The sequence below is a fragment of the Mesocricetus auratus genome, unplaced genomic scaffold (assembly GCF_017639785.1).
Source record: "Mesocricetus auratus isolate SY011 unplaced genomic scaffold, BCM_Maur_2.0 Super-Scaffold_100022, whole genome shotgun sequence".
NCBI lineage: Eukaryota > Metazoa > Chordata > Mammalia > Rodentia > Cricetidae > Mesocricetus > Mesocricetus auratus.
The window spans coordinates 2,298,412-2,324,313 of record NW_024429203.1 but is presented as its reverse complement, the minus strand read 5'-3'; the positions used below and the strand labels follow the sequence as shown (position 1 = coordinate 2,324,313).

Here is a 25,902-nt window from a genome sequence, read left to right as displayed (position 1 = left end):
AGTGACTGGTTTTATAAAGAAGATTCATTCAGTTTGGTGTACAGTTCTGCACGCTCGGAGGCTTAACACTGGCTGAGGCCTTCTTTCTGGCAGTGTCCAGTAAGTGCACAGCACAGCATCACGTGACAAGAGACGGGGACTGTGGACCACCCTCTGGGCCCTCCTGACACACACTGTTTTGACACAGGGTTTCTCATCCTGTAGCCCTAGCTGGGCTGGAAAGGACTAGGTGGACCAGGCTGGTCTTGAACTCGCAGTGGTGCACCTGCTTCTGCCCTCTTCATATGAAGCCACCTTCTGCAGCCCACCTCCCAAAGGCATCACCTTGAAACTCCTTGTGTGGGTTAAGTCTCAGCCCCTTTTATGGAGACAGGGTCTCATGCAGCTCAGGCTCTGCCACACCCAGGGCGACTCTGAACCGCTGACTCCCCTGCCTCCGCCCTGAGTGCTGGGATGGCTCATTTCCCTTCCCTTGCTTCCTTCTTCCGTGTCTTAGCCACACAGCCAGTTTGAGGCTAACATGAGATACATAAGACCTTGTCCTGAAAGTAGTCTAGTGGCCAGGCTAATGGCGCACGCCTTTAATCCCAGCACTCGGGAGGCAGAAGCAGGCGGATCTCTGTGAGCTCAAGGCCAGCCTGGTCTACACAGTTCACGAATAATGGAGTCATGTAAGAATCCTGAGTGCTTGTGAGAAAACACAACATGAGTCTCTCTCTCTTTTTTTTTCCAAGACAGGGTTTTTCTGTGTAACAGCCCTAGCTGTCTGTAGACCAGGCTGGCCTCAAAATTCACAGAGATCCAGCTGCCTCTGCCTCCCGAGTGCTGGGATTAATGGTGAGTGCCACCACCACTCAGCAAGGCATGGGTCTTGTGACCTCAGTTTCTTCAGAACACAGAGTTGTTCTTGGAGTGTGTTTCCACGCTCCTCCCAGGAACAGCAGATAGGAGTGAGTTTACTTCAGCTGCTATAATTCATGTGCCTCTATGGAAATCGTGTCCTTGTGATTGCACGCTTTACTCTTTTTAACCCTCAGAGTATAACCTGCCAGACGCTCTGAACAAAGCACGAGACTCTGGTCCCCCTCACTTTTAGACCCTGCTCTCTAGGGCTCATGCCTCCAGTTAGGTAAACAGAGGCCGGCCCAGTTTACACAAAGAGTTCAAGGCCAGCTAGGGCAAGCAGTATAGCGAGACCCTGTCTAAACAAAACAAAAGGTCCCGGGCTTACCTCAGTGGGTAGAGTACCCACCCACCATGTAAGAGGCCTTGGATTCTGTCCCCAGCACCACATAAACAATGCATGGTGGCACAGGCCTGTAATCCCGGCGCAAAATCAAAGTTGGCTATATACAAGTTCAAAGCTAGTCTGGGCTACACAAGACTTGTCTCTAAAATGATTACTTATGGGGTTGGCAAGCTGGCTCATGGGTAAAGTCCTATGGCTTGAGTTTAATCCCTGGGACTCACATGGTAGTTTCTAGCAAGCTGTCTTCCCGCCACCCCAAACAAAATGTTTAAAAAATGCATTTAAAACAAGACTCCACACTCAATCACTAGACCCGCATATAATAATTTGATATATATGTGTATATATACATAATCTATATTACCTATACAGGCACACAACAGTCCCAGGGCATGATCAGATCACCTGCACATACACTCCAAAGGCTTCTCAGCCCTCAGTGTAGGCAGTGTGAAGAGTAAACCCAGACTCCCTGTCGGGGAGGGAGAGAGGGGTGCCAGGAATGCATGTCCTTTCTCACAGTAGCCCTTGTTGTACTTATATGGCTATTTTACATAGATGAATTCAAACCTCAAAAATTCTGGTTAAAGGGGGTTAAAAAGGGCTTGTAGCCAAGCATGATAACCCAGATTTCACCCCCAGCACCCTCTTGATGGAAGGCCCATTTCCCCTAAATTGTCCTCTGGCCTCCACGCGAATGTGCTCGCATACACGCACCTACACAAAATAAATAAACAGAACTTGGAACCCTGTTAAAGCTGCTGGCAGCGCTGCCCACCTGAAGTTCCGGCTACTCGGGAGGTTGAACCCTGAGGACCTCTTGAGTCCAGGGTTTCGAGAATAGCCTGAGCACCGTAGAAAGACCCCGGCTCAAACAACTCAAGAGCAATCAACCCAGCTACAGAATTGTTTGGCAAAATTAATAAACCCTGGGGCTTGGGGCTGTGGCTTAGTCGGTAGTGTGCTTGCTCAGCTCGCAAGAGGCCCTGGGTTCCATGCCCACTCTGCACAGAACCGGAGGTGGTGCTTCAGGTCCGTAACTATATTTTGTCCGTAACGACAATTTACCAACACACTTGGGGTGAGGAAACTGGATGGTACGGACTCAGCGCCTCCGCCGCAGGAGCCCAACGCCCCAGGCTCCCGCAGATGGGTGAGGGGTAGGGCCTGCTCCCTGAGGCGGGATCAGTGTCCTCCCTCCTTCCTATTGGTGAGTCTCTTCGTGAGGGCGGGACCTATCCTCACAGGCCTTCCTGATTTGCTGTCGCCTTCGGCATGTAACCGGAAGCTCTATGACAGAACGTGAGGGCTCCCCGCGGTGCCACCCAGCCGGCTATGTTCGGCGCTCGGCCGCGTGAGTAGGTGGGTCGCGCGTGGGAGGGCGATGGGACGGTCTGGGGATCAAGGGCGTCCACTCCCGAGCCTGGTAGAGCCGGGGAGGACAGCCTTCACCTCGGCCTCAGGGTGAGGGCACCGTGACCTTTGGGGCTCATGCTTGGGGACCTGCGAGGAAAGGTTGCTCGGCGCCTTTTGCTTCAAACGTCCGGTTTCGAAGATGCGGCGGCCGGCTCAGAGAGGCCGCCCAGCACTGGGAACCTGCGTCTTCCAGTCTCTCGGAGACCGGGAGCCATGACAGCCCACGTGCACACGTACATACACGCTACCTCGCTGTTCAGATTATCTGTGCTGTGTGGGAACTTACTGCTTATCCGCACTCAGTTGGTCGGTGTTGGGCACTTACCGCGTACCAGGCATTGCCCCTGCTGGTGGAGACATAGTAATGAGAAAAACAGATCAAAAAAAAATATATATATATACACATACATACATACATACATACATACATACATATTGTCTAAGAACAAATCTCAGACGGAACAGGTAATTTCGTGATTGCAAATAGTGATTGTGGCAAGCAGTGTGTTCCATGAAACAAGAGTATGTATCCCAAGCTGGCCTCGAACTCTTGATCTTCCTGCTCCAGCCTTCTGAGTGCTGGATTACAGGCATGCACCAAGATGAGAAGCAGTAGGCGGAAGCCTGTGAGACCAGTAAACTTGTCTTGTTTCAGAAACAGTGGGCTGGAGCTACAGGGATGGAGCAGTTCAGCAGGTGGACTCCGTCTGATGTCTATTTATTTTATTTTTATTTCATGTCCATTGGTTTGCCTGTATAAGGGTGTTCCTTGGAACTGGAGTTACAGACAGTTGTTAGCAGCCATGTGGTTGCTGGGAATTGAACCCTGGTCCTTTGGAAGAGCAGCCAGTGCTCTTAACACTGCCCCCCCTTTCTGATATGTATTTACTTTGAAGTTTTTAGTTATTGGGGTGGGGTGGGACACACAGGTGTGCCAAGGTGCATGGCGGAGGTCAGAGGACAGCTAGGGAGTTTTTGTTTTGTTGTTTTTTTCAAGACAGGGTTTCTCTGTGGCTTTAGAGCCTGTCCTGGAACTGGCTCTGTAGACCAGGGTGGCCTTGAACTCACGGAGGTCTGCCTGCCTGTGCCCGAGTGCTGGGATTAAAGGTGTGCACCACCAGTGCCTGGCCAGCTAGGGAGTTTTATCCGTCCCTTTATGCATATTGCAGGGATTGAACTGAGGTCATTAGACTTGCGTTGTTCCAGCAGCGAGTAACTCTCTAGTTGAATCTTCTGTGCTAGCTCTTATTTATGTACAGTTCAAACAGGACCTTGTTGTGGCTCAAGGCTGCCATGAGCTCACAAATTACTACCAGCTTGTCTGATGCTGGATGCAATCCTCCTGTCTCAGACTCCACAGTGCTGGCTTTACAGCCACAACATTGGTCTCAAATCTGATTTTTTTTTTTTTTAGGCAGAGTCCCACTATGTACCCTGGCTGCTCTGGAACTTGCTGTGTCTATGTAAATCAGGCTCACTTCAGACTCAGAGATCTGCCTGCCCGTGTCTCTCGAGTGCTGGGATTGCAGGTATGTGCCATCACACGCAGCATTTCTGTGTGTTCATGTGTGGGTGTATGGATGTGTGTTAGCGCATGTGTACTGGAGGACAAATGTCAGCCTTGGGTGGTGTTCCTCAGGCGCTGCCCACTTTGTGCTTTGAGACAAGGTCTTTCACGGGGACCCGGATCACTGATTGGGCTGGCTGGCTGGCCAGCGAGCTCAGGCACCTGCCCATTTCTGCTTCCCCAGTGCTGGGATTCCAAGTGCATTTCACCTCACCTGGCTGTTTATGTGGGTGCTGGGGATCAAACTCTGGTCCTCAGACTTTCAGGGCAAGCATTTTACCTATAAAGGCATCCCTCCAGCTCCTTAAATTGTTAAAGCGTTCTTTTCCAGTGGAGGGAAGAAGCTGACTGGGCAGGAGAGAGTGGATGGATTCCTATGCAGGAAAGCAGAGCACATACTGGTGCCGTGACCTGCAGCAAAGGGGACAGATTGGAAGTAGTCTCCAGGACTGTTGGACAGACTGAACAAGGGCATGGTGGACTCTAACTAACTCCTGCTTTGTGGCTTGAATAATGAGGCAGGGTGGTAACCCTGGCTAACCTCTAGATCAAAGGTATGTCTGTTGATATCCGGTGAATGGAGTTTGAGATGGCTGGTTTGTACCAAAATTATGTTTAGGTATGGAGGTGAAAACATGAGGGAACCATGAGCAGAAGTATTCACTACTCTGATTAATACTTGTAGGAGTCACCTATGGCTGTCACAATGCATATTCCCACAGTATATCTGAATTAAGAGTCAACATTTTATAGGTCCTTGAACATAATTTGCAAAGCAAAGATTTAGATTTTTTTTTTTTTTTTTTTTTTTTTTGGTTTTTCGAGACAGGGTTTCTCTGTATTGTTTTGGAGGCTGTCCTGGAACTCGCTCTGTAGACCAGGCTGGCCTGGAACTCACAGAGGTTCGCCTGCCTCTGCCTCCCGAGTGCTGGGATTAAAGGCGTGTGCCACCAACGCCCGGCTGAAGTTTCTTGTTTTTATTTGTGAGGTCAGAGGACAGGTTGTGGGAGTCAGTTCTTTTCTCCTTCCCCCTGGATTCCAAGGATGGAATTCTGGTTGTCAGACATGGAATTACCTGCTCAGCCATCTTGTTAGCACCCAAGATAGTGTTTTGTGTTGTTTTCTGGGTTCTTTTGGTTTCCTTTCCCTGTTTTTTGAGGCAGGTTTTCATGTAGCCCAGGCTGGCTTCATACTTGCTATGTATCTAAGGCTGACCCTCTTGTTACCACCTGAGTGCTGGGGTTACAGGCGTATGCCATCACACCCACCTCCAGAAAGTTTCTGTGGTAGCAAGAATGAGGGAAACCTTCTAACATGCTCTCTGAGGCCTGGATACCCTGGCACCAAAGCCCCACAGGTACACTAAGAAAACTGCAAACCAGTGCCTCCTTGCAGTTTGTAAACATACGAAAAGGATTCTACATGGCTAAGAGAATCTGTCTCCAAAATGCAAGGGTAGTTTAATATCTGAAAATTTATGTAATACATTAATAGAACAAACCACCCCCCCCAAATTACATGATTATGTCAGACAATGCAGAAAACCCTGACTTTGTTTGAGACAAGGTCTCACTGTAGAACGGCTGGCTGTGGGGGTCCCTGCAAGTGTCATGGCCAATGGTGAGACCATCTGGATGAGGTTAAGAGTGAAACGTAGGTCAGCACAACTTAGCTGGTGCTGGGTCCAAACTTCTGGAGTCTAATGCCAAGTGGTTATTTCTTTTTTTTTTTTTTTTTTGGTTTTTCGAGACAGGGTTTCTCTGTGGCTTTGGAGGCTGTCCTGGAACTAGCTCTTGTAGACCAGGCTGGCCTCGAACTCACAGAGATCCGCCTGCCTCTGCCTCCCAAGTGCTGGGATTAAAGGCGTGGGCCACTAACGCCCGGCAAGTGGCTATTTCTTACACATGTAAAAATAGTAAAATTTTGGAAAAAAAGTTTGCCTGTCATGAGACAATTACCATGACAAAGCTTTTAGGCATGACTACATAGACACTCCCTTGTAAAGCGCATCTCTATATAGCAAAGCCCCTTTGACCTTTCCCATGAGAATGGATTCTACTTACTGAGAACAGTGCTCAGGACAAGGGCCTAGAGAGGAAGGGTGTGTAATAAGCATAAGGATGGGTTCCTTTTGGTTTTTGAGACATGGTTTCTCTGTGTAGCCCTGGTTGTCCTGGAACTGGCTTTGTAGAACTCACAGCGATCCGCCTACCTCTGCCTCCCAAGTGCTGGGATTAAAGGTGTGAACCACCATCGCCCAGCAAAGGATGGGTTCTGTTGACTGAGAAATAGTATTTAGGAGTCTGGGGGAATAAGCATAACAGCAAACTTTTTGCAAAGCACATGTGATGTCTTTCATGAGGATGGGCTCTATTAACTGGGAATGCTCAGGACTCTTAGGGTTTCGATGAGGGCTGGCTTTATAGAATGGCAAACATTTCCAGGTGTTAACACATACACTCATGCCAGGCAGTGATGGTGCACACCTGTAATTTCAGCACCGGGAGGCAGAGGCAGGTGGATCTCTTTGAGTTCGAGACTAGCCTGGTCTACAGAGCTAGTTCCAGGACAGCCACCAAAGCCACAGAGAAACTCTGTCTCGAAAAACCAAAACAAAACAAAACAACCCCACATTCGCTCATGGCCTTCTTCTCTCGTGCTGTCTGTAAGCTGTGCCCTCCACAGCTGGCCTTGAACTCAGATCTGCCTCCTGAGTGCTGGGATTAAAGATGCGCCACTGTGCCCAGTGAGAGATTCTTTTGCCAGAGTTCAGGCTCCAGACAACGGTGTGAATCTGGACACTTCTCAGTGTCACACAAGAGTAGCGGTAGCGCTCAGGCAAGAGAAAGAAGTAGAGAGGCCACTGAGACAGCTCGTTGGTAAGTGCCTGCATGAGCCTGACCACCTGAGTTCTAGCTCAGATACCCAGGGGGAAAAGGAGATGGGACCGGTGAGATGGTTCACTGCGTAAAAAGTGCTTGCTGCCAAGTCTAAGGACCTGAGTTCCATCTCCGGGACCCACATGGTGGAAGGAGAGGACTGAATTCTACAAGTCGTCCTCTGTGCTGGTGTCATGGCACATCTATATATACACAGTCAGGAGTGCACAAATAGGGTTGTTGTTGTTTTTTTTTTAATAATTTTGTCTTAAGCCACACCTATGGTCAAATGGACCCTACTTTCTTCTGAGCCTGCCTCTCTTAACAGTTGTATTCAAGCCTTTTTCTTTTCCTCTTAAAGCTGAGGGAGACAGAGAAAGGGTCAACCGACCTGGTGAGCTCCCAGTTCAATGAAAGACTGTCTGAGAAACTGTGGTCCTGCATGCTTTAATCCCAGTCCTTGAGAGGGAGAGGTGGGGGAGTTCTGTGAAGTTGGAGGCCAGTCTAGCTTGCAGAGCAACTTCTAGGCCAGCCAGGGTCACCTAGTAAGACCCTGTCTCAAAAAGGGAGTGGGGAATCTAGAGAGTGGAGAGATGGCTCAGCTATTAAGAGCTCTTCCAGGGTGTGATTCCCAACACTCATATGGTAGCACACAGCCATCTCTAACTCCAAGTCCTTCTGACCTCTGTTGTGCCAGGTTTGCAGAATCCCAGAGACTAACCCAAGGGGTCGACACCGCTGATGCAAAAGCCAAAGGTTTCTTAGCTGCCAGCTGGGATCTCACCGCTTGGCGGGAGATGAGATGAGATGAGATGAGATGCTCACCAGCCAAACAGAGAAGCCTTTAAAGGGAAAGGGGGAAGGGGAGTCCTGAGTTTCAGTTTCCAAGGTAACAGAGATTACTTAGCATACCAAAGGTTATCATGAGACAAGGGTCTTGAGAAGAGGGGAGGAGTCCTGAGGCTGCAAGTCTCAGTAGGGTTGCCATAGTTACAGAGATTACTTAGCACAGCAAGGTTTTTATACAAGGTTATCATAAGACAAGGGCCTTGAGAAGACAATGACTGCATTTGGTTAGGTAGAATTAACTGGCACACTGTGGTCTGGGATTCCACAGCCGGAGCCCATCCTGCGATTGTGGGCTGAGGGAGCAGCTGCCGATGCTGTTCCAGCTGCTCGTGGGTCTGAGCTTCTGATCACGTAACCCCCTCGCTTAGTTGGGGGCTTTTATTTATTTTTTATTACATTTCATCAACCTCCATGGCACAAGGCACTCAAGTGGTATATAGATATACATGTAGGCAAAACACCCATACACATAAATTTAAAACAAAAATAATTTAAAAGTTGTTTTTAAAAGCTAAATGTCGGGGCTGGAGAGATGGCTCAGAGGTTTAGAGCACTGACTGCTCTTCCAGAGGACCTGAGTTCAATTCCCAGGAACCACATGGTGGCTCACAACCGTCTACAATTCAGTCTGATGCCCTCTTCTGGCATGTAGGCAGCACACTGTATATGTGATAAATAAATAAATCTTTAAAAAAAAAAGCTAAATGTCTCAGCATTCATACAGCGATGTAGGAGACTACTGGAAAGTTGTCCTCTGGCCTCCACACAGTAATGTGGAGACCTGTGTACAGATACACACAAAATAAATAGACACATCTTGTGGAAAAATGAAGTGGTGGTGGCGCACACCTTTAGTACCAGCACTCGGGAGGCGGAGGCCGGCGGATCTCTGTGAGTTCGAGGCCAGTCTGGTCTATACAGAGAAAGCCTGCCTTGGGGAAAAGTGAAGAGAAAATGCCAGATATGAGCCAGTGAGATGACTCGTTGTATAAAGGTATTTGTTGCCAAGCCTGAACAACTGACTTTAATTCTGAACCTCACATGGTGGAGGGGAGAACCAGCTCCCCTGACCTCCACACAAGTGCATGAACGGTGGATGCATGAGGTAGGCACACATACACAATAAATCAATAAATAGAATTTTAAAGTTGTTAGGCTTGGTAGCTCACACCTGTAATCTCAGCACTTGGAGAGTGGAGAAGGAGTTTAAGGCCATCCTTGGCTGCACAGTAAATCTGAAGGAAGCCTGGGCTATATGATACTCTTATCTCAAAAACAACAAAATCAAACAAAAACAAACACTTAGGGCCTGGTAGACTAGGCTCTTCCCTCTGAGCTGTGTTCTTTATCACAGTGATGCCGTCTTACAGCTGTGTTGCCTGGCTAATGCTGTCTCAACTTCTCTTGACTAGGTTGGTAGCTGAGTCTGCTGAGGCATGAGCTGGGTCCAGGTCAGCCTGCTGGCCCGAGGCCTGTCCAGGCGCTGGGGAGGCATCTGCAGAACGGCCCTCTTAGGAGCTCCCACTGCTCAGGTAACCACAGGCTAGGCACTCAGGAGCAGAGGGGAGGCCTGTGCTTTACACTCATCGCTCAGGATCAGGCCATGGAAGTTAACGTGGTCCTTGGCCTGCCTATCCTACTGACAGCCCGTCGTAGTTATTTTGTCGTCGCTGTACAATGACCAAAAGCAACTTAAAGGTATTTGGGCTTAAGGTGTCAGGTGAGTCCGTAAAGACAGGGAAGGCATGGCAGCAGGTGGCCAGAGCAGGACGCTGAGGCCACATCTCAAGCACACATAGGAAGGGAGCGTGAACTGTAAATTGTTGAAGCTGTAAATCCTCAAAGCTGCCTCCAGTGACATACTTCCTCCAGTAAGGCTCCAGTTCCCAAAGGTTCCAGAATCCAAAAGCACCTGCTAGAGACCAAGTGATTCCTGTGTGTATTTTTAGTTTGTGTATGTGTGTGTCACAGAGCCATATGAAATACCAAATGGCCTTAGAATATGATGTGTGGTTCAAGCTAGTCTTGGAATCTCAATTCTCCCGCCCTAGCCTTCTGGGGGTTGGCATTTCGGGTGTGTACCACCACGTGGCAGCATACTCTGTCGTGGTACCTAAGCTAGGGTTAGAAGCCACAGTGTCAGAGCTCCTCAGAGGCCCTGCATGATGTCCAGGGCACCTTTCCAGAAAAGCAAGGCAGCATCCATGCTCTCCCATTGTCTCTCCAGGCCCCACGAGGCCTCCACTGCAGTGCAGTTATACACAAGGATGACGTGTGGTTGGTTCCTCGACCTCCCGAGCCCCAGAAGAAGCCCATCAAGGTCCCAGTTCTCCATGAAGAACTGTTCACGCCATCGGCCAACGGGGAGCAGGACAAGGCAGGCTTCCTACGTGCAGTTCGCAGCTTTGGGGAGCAAAGCGTGCGTAAGCGTGGCCATGTGGACTTCATCTACCTAGCGTTGCGCAAGATGCCAGAGTTCGGTGTGGAGCGGGACCTGTCAGTGTACAACCTGCTGCTGGATGTCTTCCCCAAGGAGGTCTTCCGGCCCCGAAATATTATCCAGCGCATCTTCGTCCACTATCCGCGGCAGCAGGAGTGTGGGATTGCCGTCCTGGAACAGATGGAGCGGCACGGTGAGCCCGGCGGCCCAGCCTGAGCACCCTGCTCCACTCCCTTCTCCCTCAGCCCTTCGGCCTCTACCTCCCTCAGGTGCTTTTAGAACTTTTCCGCCTAGGGCTGTAGCGGAGGTGGAGGAGGACTCACCGGGACATCCCGAGGCTGATCCTGGTGACCTACAACCTCAGTGTACACCTGCCATCCCCGGGTTGGGGGTGGGGGTGGGTTTTGTTTTTTGAGGCAGGGTTTCTCTGTTTAACAGCTCTCCCTGGCTGTCCTGGAACTTTTTCTTGTAGACAGTTGGGCCTCAAACAGTGCTGGGACTAAAGGCATGTGCTACCATGCCCAGCTTTGTTTTCTTTTTTAATTTTTTTGTTTTTTTTTTCTAAGATTGACTCTTAATTATATGCATACTGTGTATCAGTAAGTGTATGAGGGTACATGTCCAAGGAAGCCAAAAGAGAGTGTTGAATACCCTGGAACTGTAGTTAAAGGTGGTGCAGTCCATGTTTCTTTTTTCTTTTTTCTTTTTTTTTTCGAGACAGGGTTTCTCTGTATTGTTTTGGAGGCTGTCCTGGAACTCGCTCTGTAGACCAGGCTGGTCTCGAACTCACAGAGATCCGCCTGCCTCTGCCTCCCGAGTGCTGGGATTAAAAGTGTGTGCCACCAACGCCCTGCCTAGCCCTCTTTCCCCAACACATATATTGTCTCATATTGTCCAGGCTGACCTTGGACTCCTGTCCCAAACACATACATTTTACATGGTCTCGTGTAGCCCATGCTGACCTTGAATTTGCTGTGCTGTGTAGCCACCCCTGGCCTTGGGCTCCTGATTTATGCCTCATGTTCCGATGCTGGGATCACAGCCATGAGCTGCTGTGCTCTTTTATATGGTAGTCGATCCTGGAGCTGTGTATGCCAGACCGGTACTTCCTAGCCCCTGCTTCAAACAAAGCCCTGATGGGCCCGATGTGGTAGTGCACACCTTTAATCTCAGCTCTGGAGAGCAGGCAGGCAGATTTCTGTTCTGTATACAGAGCCCCAGGCTAGTGAGGGCTACACATAGAGTCAGACCCTGTCTAAAGTAGGAAAACAAAAATCATGTAAAGTAAATTCCCTTTATTTCTATTCTCCCTTCCTGCTGTCTTTCCTGACTGTAAACTTCTGGCTAACCATACCCTGTCTCTCTGGGGCTCTGGCGGATCTGCCCAGCACAGGAGTTATGCCCAACACAGAGACAGAGTTTCTGCTGACTCAGATATTTGGACGCATAAGTTACCCCATGCTCAAGTTCCTGCGGATGAAGCTGTGGCTCACCCGCTTCAAGAATATCAACCCCTACCCTGTGCCCCGAGATCTGCCCCAGGACCCTTTGGACCTGGCCAAGCTAAGCCTGCGACACATGGAGCCTGACCTCAGTGCCAAAGTCACTGTCTACCAGGTATGCACTCTTGTTGGGTCCTGTAGTTACCGTCCCTGGTTGGCCTCTTTATTGCTCCCTGGACTGTCCTTCACTCCCCTTGTGTTTTGGCAATGCTCATGGCCCTTCCTTATTACCAGCTGGACCTATCTCCCCATGTCGGTGTATCCATATCTATGGTTCTGTTGGGCGTATCTGTATCGTCTGGTTCTCTAACAGAATACTGGTACTTCGTAAAGAAAGAGCAGCCAGCTGTAGTGATACGCCCCTTTAATCCCAGCTGTAGTGATACGCCCCTTTAATCCCAGCTGTAGTGATACACCCCTTTAATCCCAGCTGTGGTGATACGCCCCTTTAATCCCAGCTGTAGTGATACGCCCCTTTAATCTCAGCTGTAGTGACACACCCCTTTAATCCCAGCTGTAGCGACACACCCCTTTAATCCCAGCTGTAGTGACACACCCCTTTAATCCCAGCTGTAGTGACACGCCCCTTTAATCCCAGCTGTAGTGACACACCCCTTTAATCCCAGCTGTAGTGACACGCCCCTTTAATCCCAGCTGTAGTGACACGCCCCTTTAATCCCAGCTGTAGTGACACACCCCTTTAATCCTACCACTTGGGGGGCAGAGGCAGGTGGATCTCAGTGAGTTCAAGGCCAGCCTGGTCTACAGGGCGAGTTCTATGTCATCCAGGGCTACAAAGAGAGTCTCTGCCTCATCCCCTAGTGAGGCCTGGGGTGTGGCTTGGTAGTAAGGCATGGGGTTCCATTCCTAGTACTGTGACAAAAGGAGAAACCTGTCTTTATGCAGTATGCTAGGCAAGCACTCACCAACTGAGCCAAGTCCCATCTGAAGAACTGTTACTGTAATTTCTGCACATGAATAAACAGAACTACAAAGGAACACTGACTTACTTGGCTGAACATAAGTTGGATGGCCCCAAGGTCCCTTCAGGGTGGACTCAATGTTGGTGGCTCTGGCTAAATTGGCTACAAAGAAAGAGGAAGGGGCCACTTTTAGTAGCATGTGGGGCCTGGCACAGTTGTTGAGGATCTGTGGGCATCTTCTTTCCCGCTACTTTCTCTGGCTGGCCTGTAGAAGGTGGGCAGCCACAGCCTTGCACCTCTGCTCTTCCTTGCAGATGTCTTTGCCCAGGGACTCCACAGGCACAGATGCTACCCAGCCCCACATTGTAGGTAAGACCCCAGCCTGTCCCGGGTTCCCCGGATCCCTCTGGACCATGAATGACCTCAGGCCTTTTGCTGCTGAGGTATCAACAGGTTCTCATCTTCACACCAGGGATCCAGAGTCCTGATCAGCAAGCTGCCCTGGCCCGCCACAACCCATCCAAGCCTGTTTATGTCGAGGGCCCTTTCCCTCTCTGGCTGCGCAATACGTGTGTGTATTATCACATCCTGAGAGCTGATCTGCCACTCCCTGAGGAAGAGGTGAGGTGCACCCCAGAACCCACATGGCAGAAGGAAAGAACGGTCTCCTGCAAGGGGATGCATAAATTAGTGTAATTAAAAACAACAGCAAAAAGCCGGGCGTTGGTGGCGCACGCCTTTAATCCCAGCACTCGGGAGGCAGAGGCAGGCGGATCTCTGTGAGTTCGAGGCCAGGCTGGACCGACAGCCTCCAAAACAGAGAAACCCTGTCTTGTAAAACCAAAAAAAAAAAAAAAAAACAACAACAACAAAAAAAATAGCAAAAATCATAGTGGCACATAGCTCTAGTCCCAGTACTCAGGAGGCAGAGGCATGTGGATCTCTGTGAGTCCAAGGCCAACCTGATGTGCACAATGAGTTCCAGATTAGCCAGGACTACATAGTCTGTTTCAATAAGAGGGGGTGGGTGGGAGGGTAGGTAGGCTGGAACATCCTGACAGCTCAGATGAGGAGCCGGGGTTGTGTTCTGGCCTCTGATCCTGCGTGCTGTCTCTTGCCTGAGGTAGGAAGTAGAGGAAATCCCAGAAGAATGGAATCTCTACTACCCAATGAAGCTGGACCTGGAATACTCAAGGGGCGCCTGGGACAACTATGAGTTTGACCTGGATGAAGGTAAAAACAGGATTCCTGTGTGGTGGCCTTGGAACCTCAGGTTGAGACACTGCCACTTCCCCGTCCCCATACAATCAGGGATCGTGTGGCCCTGGGGGACCTGTCCTTGGCCACTCTCCCTCTCCCTTATATATTTTGTGGAGCATTCTATACTGACTAGTGACATGCTCAGGACAGATTCAAGCCTCGGGTCAGTGGGGAACAGTCAGGTCACATTTGGGGGTGTTGAGGAGGCACATGGCATCCTCCGGGTTTGGGGTCAAGGTCAGCATCTGAAGAAGCAGGTGACACAGCCCAGGTAAAATGTAGAACATGTATGCATGGAGGTGCTCATGAATTCAGGGTCTGAGTACCTCAGGTGGTGAGGGCACACTTCTCTCTCCTACAGTGACAGAAGGCCCTGTTTTCGCCATGTGCATGGCGGGTGCCCATGACCAGGCAACACTGGTCAAGTGGATTCAGGGCTTGCAGGAGACCAACCCAACCCTGGCACAGGTCCCTGTGATATTTCGCCTGGCCAGGTCCACGGGGGAGCTGCTGACAACCTCAAGGCTGGAGGGACAGTCTCCTCCCCACAGCCCTCCCAAGGGCCAGGAGGAAGATGAGGCCCTGGAGGAACAGCAGCGGTAGGGTCAGAGTTGAGTCTGAGCTGAACAGAGACTGGACTGCTACAAAATAATGTGGACAAAATAAAGCCCTTTTCTCCAGCCTGTGGCTTTCCTTCAGATGTTATGCATGTGCTCATCGGGCTCCGCCTCTCTGGGACCCTCCTCTTTTATCTTTAAACATTCCATTTATGTATTTATGGTGTGGGGAGGGTGTGTGGAGTTCAGAAGACTACTTGCTGGAGTCAGTTCTGGCTTTCCACCCTTTGAGTCCGCAACTGGAACTCAGATTGTCAAGTTTGGAAGCAATCGCCTTTACCCGTAGAGCCATCTTGCTGGCCTTTAAAAAATTCTTTTTAAATATTTTTTAAAGATTTATTTATTAGCCGGGCGTTGGTGGCGCACGCCTTTAATCCCAGCACTCGGGAGGCAGAGGCAGGCGGATCTCTGAGTTCGAGGCCAGCCTGGTCTACAAGAGCTAGTTCCAGGACAGCCTCCAAAGCCACAGAGAAACCCTGTCTCGAAAAAAACCAAAAAAAAAAAAAGATTTATTTATTTATTTATTTATTAGGTATACAATATTATGCCTGCATGCATGCCTGCACACCAGAAGAGGGCACCAGATCTCATTAAAGATGGTTGTGAGCCACTGTGTGCTTGCTGGGAATTGAACTCAGGACCTCTAGAAGAGCAACCAGTGCTGTTAACCTCTGAGTCATCTCTCTAGCCCTAAAAAACATTCTTAAGATAGTGTTATGTAGCCCACATTGCTCTAGAATTCAAGAGACAGCCGAAGACAACCTTTTGAGTTACGGGATCCTACTGCCTCCACTTCCCAAGCAGCAGTTTAACTGTAGTGTGCTTCCCTGGCCCGCGCATGCGCAACCCCGGCTAGCTGTCCCTGTTTGGCGCCGCGGGCAGTGAAGAACCTGCGAAAAATCTCCCGACGGCGCAGACTAGGCGCGCCACTTCCGGTCGGGGCTCCTAACAACGGGGGAGGCCGGTAACCAGGGTGGGGGGGATGGCGGAACGGGCTCCAGAGCCCGGGGCGGAGGCGGAGGCGGGCGCAGGCGGGGAGGCGGCGGCAGAGGAGGGCGCGGCGGGCCGGAAGGCGCGGGGCCGGCCGCGGCTCACAGAGTCGGACCGGGCCCGGAGGCGGCTCGAGTCCCGGAAGAAGTACGACGTGCGGCGCGTGTACCTGGGCGAGGCGCACGGCCCCTGGGTGGACCTGAGACGGCGCAGCGGCTGGAGCGACGCCAAACTCGCCGCCTACCTCATTTCGCTGGAGCGCGGCCAGCGTAGCGGCCGCCACGGGTGAGGGGGCGCGGGGCCCGGGAGCGGGAGGGATGGAGGGAGAGGCGGGGAGAGCGCGGCCCCCGCCCCCGGACCTCGAGGCCCCGCCCACAGGGCCACCACACAGGCCTCGGTCTCAGACTTGGGCGGCCCAGACCTCGCGCGCCGCCTCCGGCCTGCTGACTATCCAATGCGAGCCTTGCCCCGCCCCTCTGCCCGCCTCCAGGAGCTCTGACTGGCCCGTCCTGGAGATCGGCCCTCCCCCACTGGCCTCGGTTGGGCCGTCTCCCAGGTGTGAATCTGCAAAGGTGCAAGGCCGTCTGGTTGTCAGTGTGTACCTTGCCTGTTTGTACGCGTGTGTACCACGTGCGTGCCTGCTGCCTGCGGAAGTCAGAAGAGGGTGTCAGATCCCTTGGAACTGTAGTTTGGGATGGTTGTGAACCACCATGTGGGTGCTGGGAACCAAGCCCGGTCCTCTGCAAGTGCAGAAAGCTGCCCTAAGTACTCAGCCAGCACTCCAACCAGCTGTCTGTTTCATCACCCTGTCGGGGGGTTACCTATAAAGTCAGCAGGAAGGGGAAAACTCCGCCTAGCCTGATCCTTCGCAACTTGAGGACTCTGGTCCTCCCTTAGATGCCAGTTAACTCGGAGCTGCTTTTTTGTCTGACTTTCCCTAGGCAGAGTTAACCCCAGGAGCCAAGGGGGCTTAGGAGTGCCGTGGTTTAATTAATTATGTGTTGGTTGGTTTTTCGAGACGGGGTTTCTCCGTGTAGCCCTGGCTGTCCTGGAACTTGCTCTGTAGACCAGGCTGGTCTCACACTCAAGGATCTGCCCATCATCTCAGCTCGGACTAAAGGCATGCATCACATGAGGGTTCTTTTAAGATTGTGTATGTGTGTCTGTGTGTGTGTGTCTGTGTCTGTCTGTGTGTGTGTGTGTCTGTGTGTGTGTGTGTCTGTGTATGTCTGTGAGTGTCTGTGTGTGTGTGTGTGTGTGTGTGTGTGTGTGTGTGTGTGTGTGTGTGTGTGTAGGCCCACAGGTATAGGTGAGAGAACATTCATGTAGAGCTGGTCCTCTCCTACCATAAGTGTTCTAGGGATTAAACTTGGATCACAAATGTTTCACCACACTGTAGTTGCTCATATGTTGGTAAATTGTTATGTACTGCTTGCCCACACTTAAAAGTTGGCTCTGCCTACCCCCCACCCCCCATATTTGAGAACCAAGCATGTTTGTCTCAGTGTCCTCCAACACTTTTTGTCTAAGGCAGGGTGGGCCCTCTAACTGGTGACAGAAAGAAAAGAAAACTGCAGAACAGCCCTAGAATGAAAACCCTGTGCCCTCAAGAACAGCAGGAAGGTGGAGTCTTTGCAGCAGAGGTTACTACTGCTTGTCCATAATGCAAAGATGCTTTCAGCGGGAAAGAGACACTGAAGTTCAGCCATGCAGGGAAAGCTCCACCTGGAGCTCCAGCTGGCCCTCAGCTTCCCCAGTCAGCCATTGCATGCTGGGGACACCTGATTTGACATTAACTATTTGGTCTGCACAGACAGTTCCAGCTAGCCAGGCCTATCATGACACCTGTCTTAAGTAAAATACAAAATAAGAATGCAGAGCTTAGAAAGGATTCTACTCAAGCAGGGAGTCACAGTGCATCTTGTTTTCACTCATCTGTCTGATTCTGGGGGCTGGAGAGGGTGGCTCAATGATTAAGAGCACTTATTGCTCTTGCAGAGGACCTAGGTTCAGTTCCAAGTACCCATATTGTGGTTTGCAACCATCTGTAACTTCAGTTCCAAGGGATCCAGTGCCCTCTTGACCTCCATGGGCAGCAGACATAAATGCAGGCAAAAACTTATGCACATGAAATAACAAAATCATTTTTAAAAAGTTAACCAAGCATAATGGTGCATGCCTTTAATTCCAGCACTTTGGAGGCAGATGGAGTTCTCTGAGTTTGAGGCCAGCCTGATGTACATATTGAGTTCCAGGATAGCCAGGGCCACATAGAGAGACCTTATCTCAAAAGGAAAAACAAAACAAAAACAAAAACAAAAAACACTTTAGAAGCAAGGGGTATATGTGTGCTCGATGGTGGAGTTCCTAATACTCAAAAAGCTCTGGGTTCCACCCCCAGCATTTCAGGTGTATACACACACACACACACACACACACACACACACACACACGTTGGGCATGTGCCTCTGCCAGTGTCTCTCTTATCATGCATGAAGCTCTAGGTCCTTGCATGTTTGTAACCACAGTATTTCAGAGGAAGGCATTTGCTCCCAAGCCTAATGACCTTAGTTGATCCCTAGGACACACGTGGTAGGGGAAAAGTGACTCCTGCAAGTTATCCTCTGCTCTCCATACACAAGCACTATGGCACATTCCCTGCCTCTATAAATAAGTGTAACACAAATTATTTTTAAAAATCAAACTCTTACATTCAAGCATGAGGAGTAAGGGTAGGCACTGGGAAGTCAGAAAGGAGGAACTTGCAGTAATCCTCCTGCCTCTCTTGAGTTCTGGGATTATAGCCACGAGCTATCACATAGGGTTTATTTGGTTCAGGGAAAGGAACCCTGGTCCTTGCCCTTGTTAGGCATGTGCTCCAATATTTTCTTCCTATTATTTTTCTTTGTGAAACAGGGCTTCCCTAAATAACCTGAGCTGGCCTTGACTGACCTCAAATTCATGAGCATCCCACACCTGCCCTCTTAGCATTCCTCCCACCTTCCACACCCATCTGCCTGGGACCTTCTGAGCACCAATGTTCTCTGAGCTAAGGAGCGGTAAGAGGCCTCCATTCAGGGCAGTGGCAGTTACCCAAGCCAAGGACTGCTGGAAAGAGCGTAGGACAGCAAAAGTTCAGATTCCATCCCAGAGCAGATAACTGCTGACATTTTCTGCCAGACAAGGGCTTAGGCCTACCTTGGCCCCACATTCACCCCACCACCTCTCTGTGTTGCAGGAAGCCTTGGGAGCAAGTCCCCAAAAAGCCAAAGCGGAAGAAAAGTAAGTGGAGCTACAGCATGGGGGCGGGGGCGGGGCACTGCTAGAAGCTGGCCAGTCCCCAGCCCTGGCCTTTGCTGCACAATTGGAAGGCAGACCCTTCCCTGCCCGCAAGAGGGAGGGTGTATTATGTGCCAGATGGGTTGAATCTAAACTGGCCCCACCCAGCATGGCCTCAGTGCCTTGCCAATCTTTAGGCTGTGAGTCTCCATCGTGCCCAGATGGGTGGTCCAAAAGGGAACCACCTGGTGGCAGTCATCTGTGAATCTTTTTTGATACAAGGGTCTCAGTGTAACTCAGGTTAACTTCAAACTCATTCTAGAGCAGCGGATGGCCTTTATCCTGCAATGCTACGCTGACAGCTAGCGGTGTGCCTGCCACAAGTAAACTTGATGTGGCGCTAGTGATGGGCCCACAGCTTTGTGCACCCTGAGAGGGTGCTGTACAGCTAAGCTGTATCCCCAGCTTCCAATTCAAACATCCTTTGCGTTTATTTATGCTTTTTACTTGTGTGCACACACAGGTGTGAAGTCAGAACAACCTGTGGGAGTTAGTTCTTGCTTTCTATCACATAGGTCCTGAGTATCTAACTCAGGTGGGTCACACTTGGTAGCAAGCTACTTAGCCCTGAACTATCTTGATGGCCCACTTTCTTTTTCCTGGCCAGTTTTACTATGTAACCCAGGCTAGCCTCAGAACTCAAAATCGCCCCGTCTCATGGGATTACAGGCGTGCATAATCATTCCCATTCACAGCTTTGGCACACGAGTTCTTGGGGGCAGAGGCAAGTGGACTGCTTCCACTGTGCAGTCCCAGAGGGCTAGGGAGTGCCAGGCTGGAAATGGAGCACCCTGGGCACATTCCCTCAGCCCAAACGCCTCTTTTGGCCCCCTGTCCCTTCCAGCCCTCTAGGTAGAGAACAACCCTCCCCCATCATACTATGATAGGCCCAGCCTTTCTCTGTGCCCTTGTGGCTTCTTTGCTCGCTCCTGTCCCTGTGGCAGTCACCAAAGGTGGAACCCTGGTTCTCCTCTAGCCACTCACTTAGAGCTGCCCAGCCAGATTGTGACAAAGCCAAGATCTGAATGCTATTTGGCTCTGCCATTCTATCTAACACCCTCACCATGTCTGGTGAGCTCTTCCCCTAGCCAGCCCCAAGGAAGCAAAATTGACTGTGTTTCTGCCTTCATGGGGCTGCCACTCTAGTGAGGAAGATGGAAAAGAGGCGTCTCCGTAGATAGCCACAGGCAGCCTCTTCATGCTGTTACAAACAAACCAAAGTTGGCTGGAATGACTGGAGAGCGTGGCTTCTGAGGGGGCTGCGTGTGGGGAGATCTCTGAATGAAGGCACTGAGCAAGGCTGTTATCTGGAGGACTGGGGTAGCTGTGCAGAGGCCACGTGGCTGAAGAGAGTGAAGAGATGAGGATGGGGGAGGGAGGGCATGGACTGGACAATAGTATATGGCCTTGCTAGCCACCTTGGCACTTGTTTCTCTCTGTCCCCTTTTGAGGTGATAGCCAGTGGATTTTGAGCTAACAGGGGACATGTCCTGCTCTCCTGGCACCCCCTTGTGGCTGTAGATGGCACCAGTGAGACCTCCCAGGACTGTGTGTGTCTAGACCAGAGGCATTAATGAAGATTTTTATTAAGAAGCAGCCAGATATGGTGGCACACATCTTTAATCCCAAAAGAAACAGCAAAAAGCCATGCAGTGATGCACACCTTTAATCCAAGACCTAGGGAGGCAGAAGCAGGCAGATCTCTCTGAGTTCAAAGCTATCTTGAGCTACATAATGAGTCCCTATTTAAAAAAAGAAAAGAAAGAAACAGCTAACATCTGTTTTGCCTCTGACGTGTACTAGTCTCCATTATCTGTATGATTTCACTCAGCCAAGGACAGTATCTGCAATCTCCGGGTCCTAGTTGTCTCTAGGTTGTGTCACCTCTCCAAGCCTCAGTTTCCTCTTCTGCTAAGCGGGAGTGGGATTCAAGGGCTATTTCAGACTGGGAACCGTTGGCCCCAGGGGGAGTTGAGCACTATGCTCATGCCCACCTGGACTGTGTGTCCACAGGGCGGAGGCGCAACGTGAACTGCCTGAAGAACGTGGTGATCTGGTATGAGGACCACAAACACCGATGCCCATATGAGCCACACCTGGCTGAGCTTGACCCTACCTTCGGCCTTTACACAACGGCCGTGTGGCAGTGTGAAGCTGGCCACCGTTACTTCCAGGACTTGCACTCTCCGCTCAAACCCCTCAGTGACTCAGAGCCCGACAGTGACAAAGGTAGGTCTGCAGGGCAAGGGTGTGGGGACGAGCAGGCACGGGGCTCCGCTCTGCACTCTTCCCACGTGGACCAGCCTGGACGGTCCCCAGCCTCAGGCAGCCATCAGAACCGAATCAGCCAGGACTGGCCTGGCCAAACCTTTTGCAGACACGAAGCCTTTGAGTCTCTGCCAAGCTGAGCAGAATGCTGTCCCACTGTGTGCTAACAACCTTTTAGTTTCCTCCAGCTTTCTCAGCTCTCTCTCTGTCTCATCCTTCTTCTCACTCCCCTTTGCTCTCATCACTGGTTTTGGTTTAAATATTTTATGCATTTTTTCATTTGCTTTTGGCTGGCCTGAGACTTGCTATTTTAGGACATGCTGGCTTTGAACTCACACTAGTCTGCCTGCCTCTGGCTCCTGAGTGCTGGGATTAACGTGTGCACCACACTCAGACCTGTTTTATTTTCTTAAGTCAATGTCTTTATTTAAAATTTTTTTTGTATTTAAATTTCCTTTTTCATTTTACATATCAACCCCAGTTCCTCCTCCCTCCCCTTCTACCACCCCACCCCCTCCTATGCCTCCCTCCATCCATTCCTCAGAGGAAGTAAGGCCTCCCTTGGGGAGTCAAGTCAGGGTCTTTCTATGTAGCCCAGGGTAGTCTTGAGTTTAGGACAACCCTTCCACCTCAGTGTGCCAAGTGCTGGGATTACAGATGTACCCTTGGAACCTAACCCTTGACTGGTATATTCTAGGCAGGCGTTCTACCGCTTGACCATGTGCTTAGCTCCTCACTGGGAGATCGTGGGTACCTGCTCTTCCAGTGAGCCACACATCATCAGCCCCCACTCCCTTTTGGGGGGGTTGAGACAGGGTTTCTCTGTGACTTAGGAGGCTGTCCTGGAACTCGCTTTGTAGACCAGGCTGGTCTCTAACTCACAGAGATCCGTCTGCCTCTGCCTCCTGAGTGCTGGGATTAAAGGCGTGCGACCACAACCTGGCTCCCTACTCCCTTTTTTAAGCCCTTAAAATTTTTTCCACTTTTTATGTGTATTGTTTTGCTTTGCTGTGTCTGTGCATTACAGTGCCTTTGGAGGCCACAAGTGGTGTTGTATTCTGAACTGGAGTTACAGGTGGTTGGGAGCTGCCATGTGAGTGCTGGGAATTGAACCCTGGTCCTCTAGAAGAGCAGTCAGTACTCTTCACCTCTGAGCCATCTCTCCAGCCACCTTTGGCTCTCTTTTTAGTTTTTTTTTTTTTTTTGTTTTGTTTTGTTTTTCGAGACAGGGTTTCTCTGTATTGTTTTGGAGCCTGTCCTGGAACTCACTCTGTAGACCAGGCTGGTCTCGAACTCACAGTGATCCGCCTGCCTCTGCCTCCCGAGTGCTGGGATTAAAGGCGTGCACCACCAACGCCCGGCTTCTTTTTAGTTTTGAGATAAGGTCTCATTAAGTTACCCAAGCTGGCTTTGAACTTTCTGTAGCTCAAGGAAACCTTGAATTTGAACTCGAAATCCTCCTGCCTCAGCATCCCAAGTAGCTAGGATTACAGGCCCTGGCCACATCCAGGCTTCTGTCGTGTCTTTGATCCTCTGTTTCCCACTGCCATCCCTGCCCTGTCTCTGTCACATTTTCTATCCCCTCCCCGTCTCTCTGTCACACTGGACTAGCTGCCTGCTGAGGCTGAGAGGGACTCTTGGGAAGGCCCAAGTACATCCTGGTGTAGGCAGCGAGGATGCCACATGCTACCTCAGGACTTGGCATAACCGACAAGGCCTATAGGGCCATTTGCCAAGTGCTGGGGCAGGCCTGAGGGTGGGGTCAGTCATCAGGGCTAAGTCCGTGCTGGCAGGCATCACCAAGCAGGTGGCATCCCAGCTGGCTGAGGGGAAGCTGAGATGAGAAGTATTCCTGGTGGGCCCCACACCCACGGCTACCCTGCTGTGCCTTGGCCCATCTCCAGAGGGCAAGTGTCTTAGGGTTTCTGTTGCTGTGAAGAGACACCATCACCACAGCAACTCCAGCAACTCTCATAAAGGAAAACATTTAACTGGGGTGGCTTACAGTTCAGAGGTTTAGTCCATTGTCATGGTGGGACATGGTGGCGTCAGGCAGACATGGTACTGGCAAAGAAGCTAAGAGTTCTACATCTTGAAGGCAACAGTGAGTGAACTGAGGCACTGGACATGGCTTGAGCATATATGAGACCTCAAAGCCCACCCCCACAGTGACACACTTCCTCTAACAAGGCCACACCTACTCTAGCAAAGCCACACTTCCTAATAGTGCCACTCCCTATGAGATTATGGGAGCCAATTACACTCAAGCTGCCAGAGCAGGTGTCCTGTGCCTTTTGATTAGCACCTGTCCTCCTCAGCTTGTCACTTCTCCCTGCCCTGGACCATCTGACTCCTCCCCATAACCCTCTCATTTGTCTTGCTCTAGAGTCCTTGAGGAAGCCCAGGAGGATCGGGGCTAGTCTATCTGGTACCTTCTTAGTCTGTGATGGTGTCATCCCAGGCCAACACTGACCTCCATAGTTGGGCTTTTGGGAATGAGCCCTGTGATTCATTAGCCGTGTCTGCCCAAGCAGCGGTCAGGAAGTGGCTTTGCTCCTGTCCTGGCCTCTTCCCCAAGCACCTCTCCCTACCTTGGCCCATGCCTGGGGTGGTCTTGCTACCTCTCAAGAGTCAGTCTGAGAACCTTCTACTGGAGCTGTGAAGTCCAGACACACAGATGTTCGTTCTCATGTTTGGTGCTTGGGCTGGAACCTAGAGCCTTACAGGTGATAGGAAACATTCTACCCTTGAGCCTTTTGGGAGCCAAGGATGGAGCACCAAGTTGCCCATACTGACACTGAATTCATTTTATAATGCCAGCAGGCCTTGAACTAGCGATCTTTCTGCTTCAGTCTCCTGAGTAGCTGGAGTCATGGACTGGTGCCCCCAGGCCTGTGTGACTTCATACCCTTCAGGGAGCTGCTGGGGGCTGAGATGTTATAAGTGACAGGAAGGGCTGTTCCTCTTCTCAGCCACCCTGTGGCCCCCTAATCAGGACGGGCGTCTTCATGCCATGTGAGACAGCTTTCTGTCCCTGTAATGAATGCCCAGAACAACCCACTTAGAAAAAGAAAAGGCTTATCTAGGAGGTTCTGGCACTGATGGTTAGGGATTGCTACAATAGGAATGCCTGCAGAAAAGAGCCACTCATCACAACCTCTGCCAGAGAAAGCCAGAGAGGGCTGAGCTCACACAGTTTCCTTTAGGACTCACCTGTGACCTGAGTGTTCAGGCTCGCCTGCCTTTAAAGGCTCTGCCACCTTCTAATGGTACCATTGTAGGAACCATGTCTTTAAAACAAGAGACCTTTGGGAACACTTAGCCAAGCCATAACCATACCCCAAGGGCCGCTAAGAAGCTAAAAACAAAACAACAGAACTTCATCTACCCTTTAGGTCTGTTTTCTTAGTAAATAGTCCCAGTGCCAGTTGGGCTGGTACCAGAGTGATTCAGGGTCCCAGAGTGGTGCTGTGAAGGCAGGCCATGCACACAACCACAAGCAGGTACCAATTCAGGCTCTGGAGCCATAGAACTAATGGTCCCAGATGGCACACCCCAGTTGTGTTATGAGCATAATCAAAGTCCCAGTCACTCATGGTTCCCATCCCTTCAGTCTTCGTGTGAGGAGTTTCGTAGCAAATTCCTGACTGAGAGCAAATATCAGGCTTTGGCTTACCGGTGGCCTTCTGGGAGTGGGTGGGGTGCTCTGCCCAAAGACCTCCTTTGTGTGTGCACATATATGATAGGTAGAAGGTTAGCTCAAGGGAAACCATTTCTGCTGCTCTGTTGGCTAGAACCAGAGCTGAGGCATATCTGTCTGTTGCAGGAGATGCAGACCAGCAAGGAAGTGTACACAGGAGAAAGAGTTGGCCTGTCTCTTTTGCAGGAAGTGCTGAGCAGGTGTTTAGGAGCTGTGGGGGACCAAGCTGCCTCTGTTACGGGGATGCTGAAGCCATGACCAGCATCTGTAGAGATGAGGAGAGACAACTGAGCTATGGGTACATGGATGCAGTCCCAACAGGTTTTGCTGACAGATTGGGAGTGGGTGTGAGAGAAAGACAAGGATAGCCCGGGATGTTGGCTTGAGCCCCAGGAAGGACAGAACTGCCCCCCTATGAGACAGGGCCACCTGTGACTGAATGGATTCTGAAATGGGGTCAACAAAGGGTGTGATACCAAGAACTTGGGGCTCAATAGGGGACCCAGCTCCCCATGAGTATGAATGCATAGAGTCCCCAGGCCACTGGTGTACTATGGTGTCATAAAAATAGACACAGTTCAGGGCTGTGGAGGTGGCTGAGTTGGTAAAGTGCTTGCTAGGCAAGCGTGAGAACATGAGTTCAGTTCCCAGTGCACACATCAAAGAGTCAGGTCCTCTGTAATCCCAGTGCACACATCAAAGAGTCAGGTCCTCTGTAATCCCAGACATGAGTTCAGTTCCCAGTACACACATCAAAAAGTCAGGTCCTCTGTAATCCCAGACATGAGTTCAGTTCCCAGTACACACATCAAAAAGTCAGGTCCTCTGTAATCCCAGACATGAGTTCAGTTCCCAGTACACACATCAAAGAGTCAGGTCCTCTGTAATCCCAGACATGAGTTC

General features: G+C 50.7%; 2 protein-coding genes across 3 annotated transcripts in view; both read left to right on the top strand.

Moving 5' to 3' along the window:
• The first annotated feature begins 4,132 nt into the window (after window positions 1–4,132).
• Window positions 4,133–14,765, top strand: Ecsit (ECSIT signaling integrator). The gene is made up of 8 exons (XM_040729720.1): window positions 4,133–4,194; window positions 9,373–9,492; window positions 10,188–10,593; window positions 11,794–12,017; window positions 13,140–13,194; window positions 13,298–13,446; window positions 13,953–14,058; window positions 14,447–14,765. Exons 2-8 carry the CDS (start codon window positions 9,397–9,399, stop codon window positions 14,686–14,688), a joined length of 1,278 nt encoding a protein of 425 aa, XP_040585654.1. The 5' UTR covers window positions 4,133–4,194; window positions 9,373–9,396; the 3' UTR covers window positions 14,689–14,765.
• A 919-nt stretch (window positions 14,766–15,684) lies between these two features.
• Window positions 15,685–25,902, top strand: part of Znf653 (zinc finger protein 653) — a 19,817-nt gene continuing 9,599 nt past the window's right edge. For both annotated transcript variants that reach the window (XM_040729715.1, XM_040729714.1), the window contains exons 1-3: window positions 15,685–15,977; window positions 18,931–18,974; window positions 21,045–21,260. In XM_040729715.1, coding sequence (XP_040585649.1) covers window positions 15,685–15,977; window positions 18,931–18,974; window positions 21,045–21,260 — 553 coding nt within the window. The remainder of the gene's footprint in view (window positions 15,978–18,930; window positions 18,975–21,044; window positions 21,261–25,902) is intronic.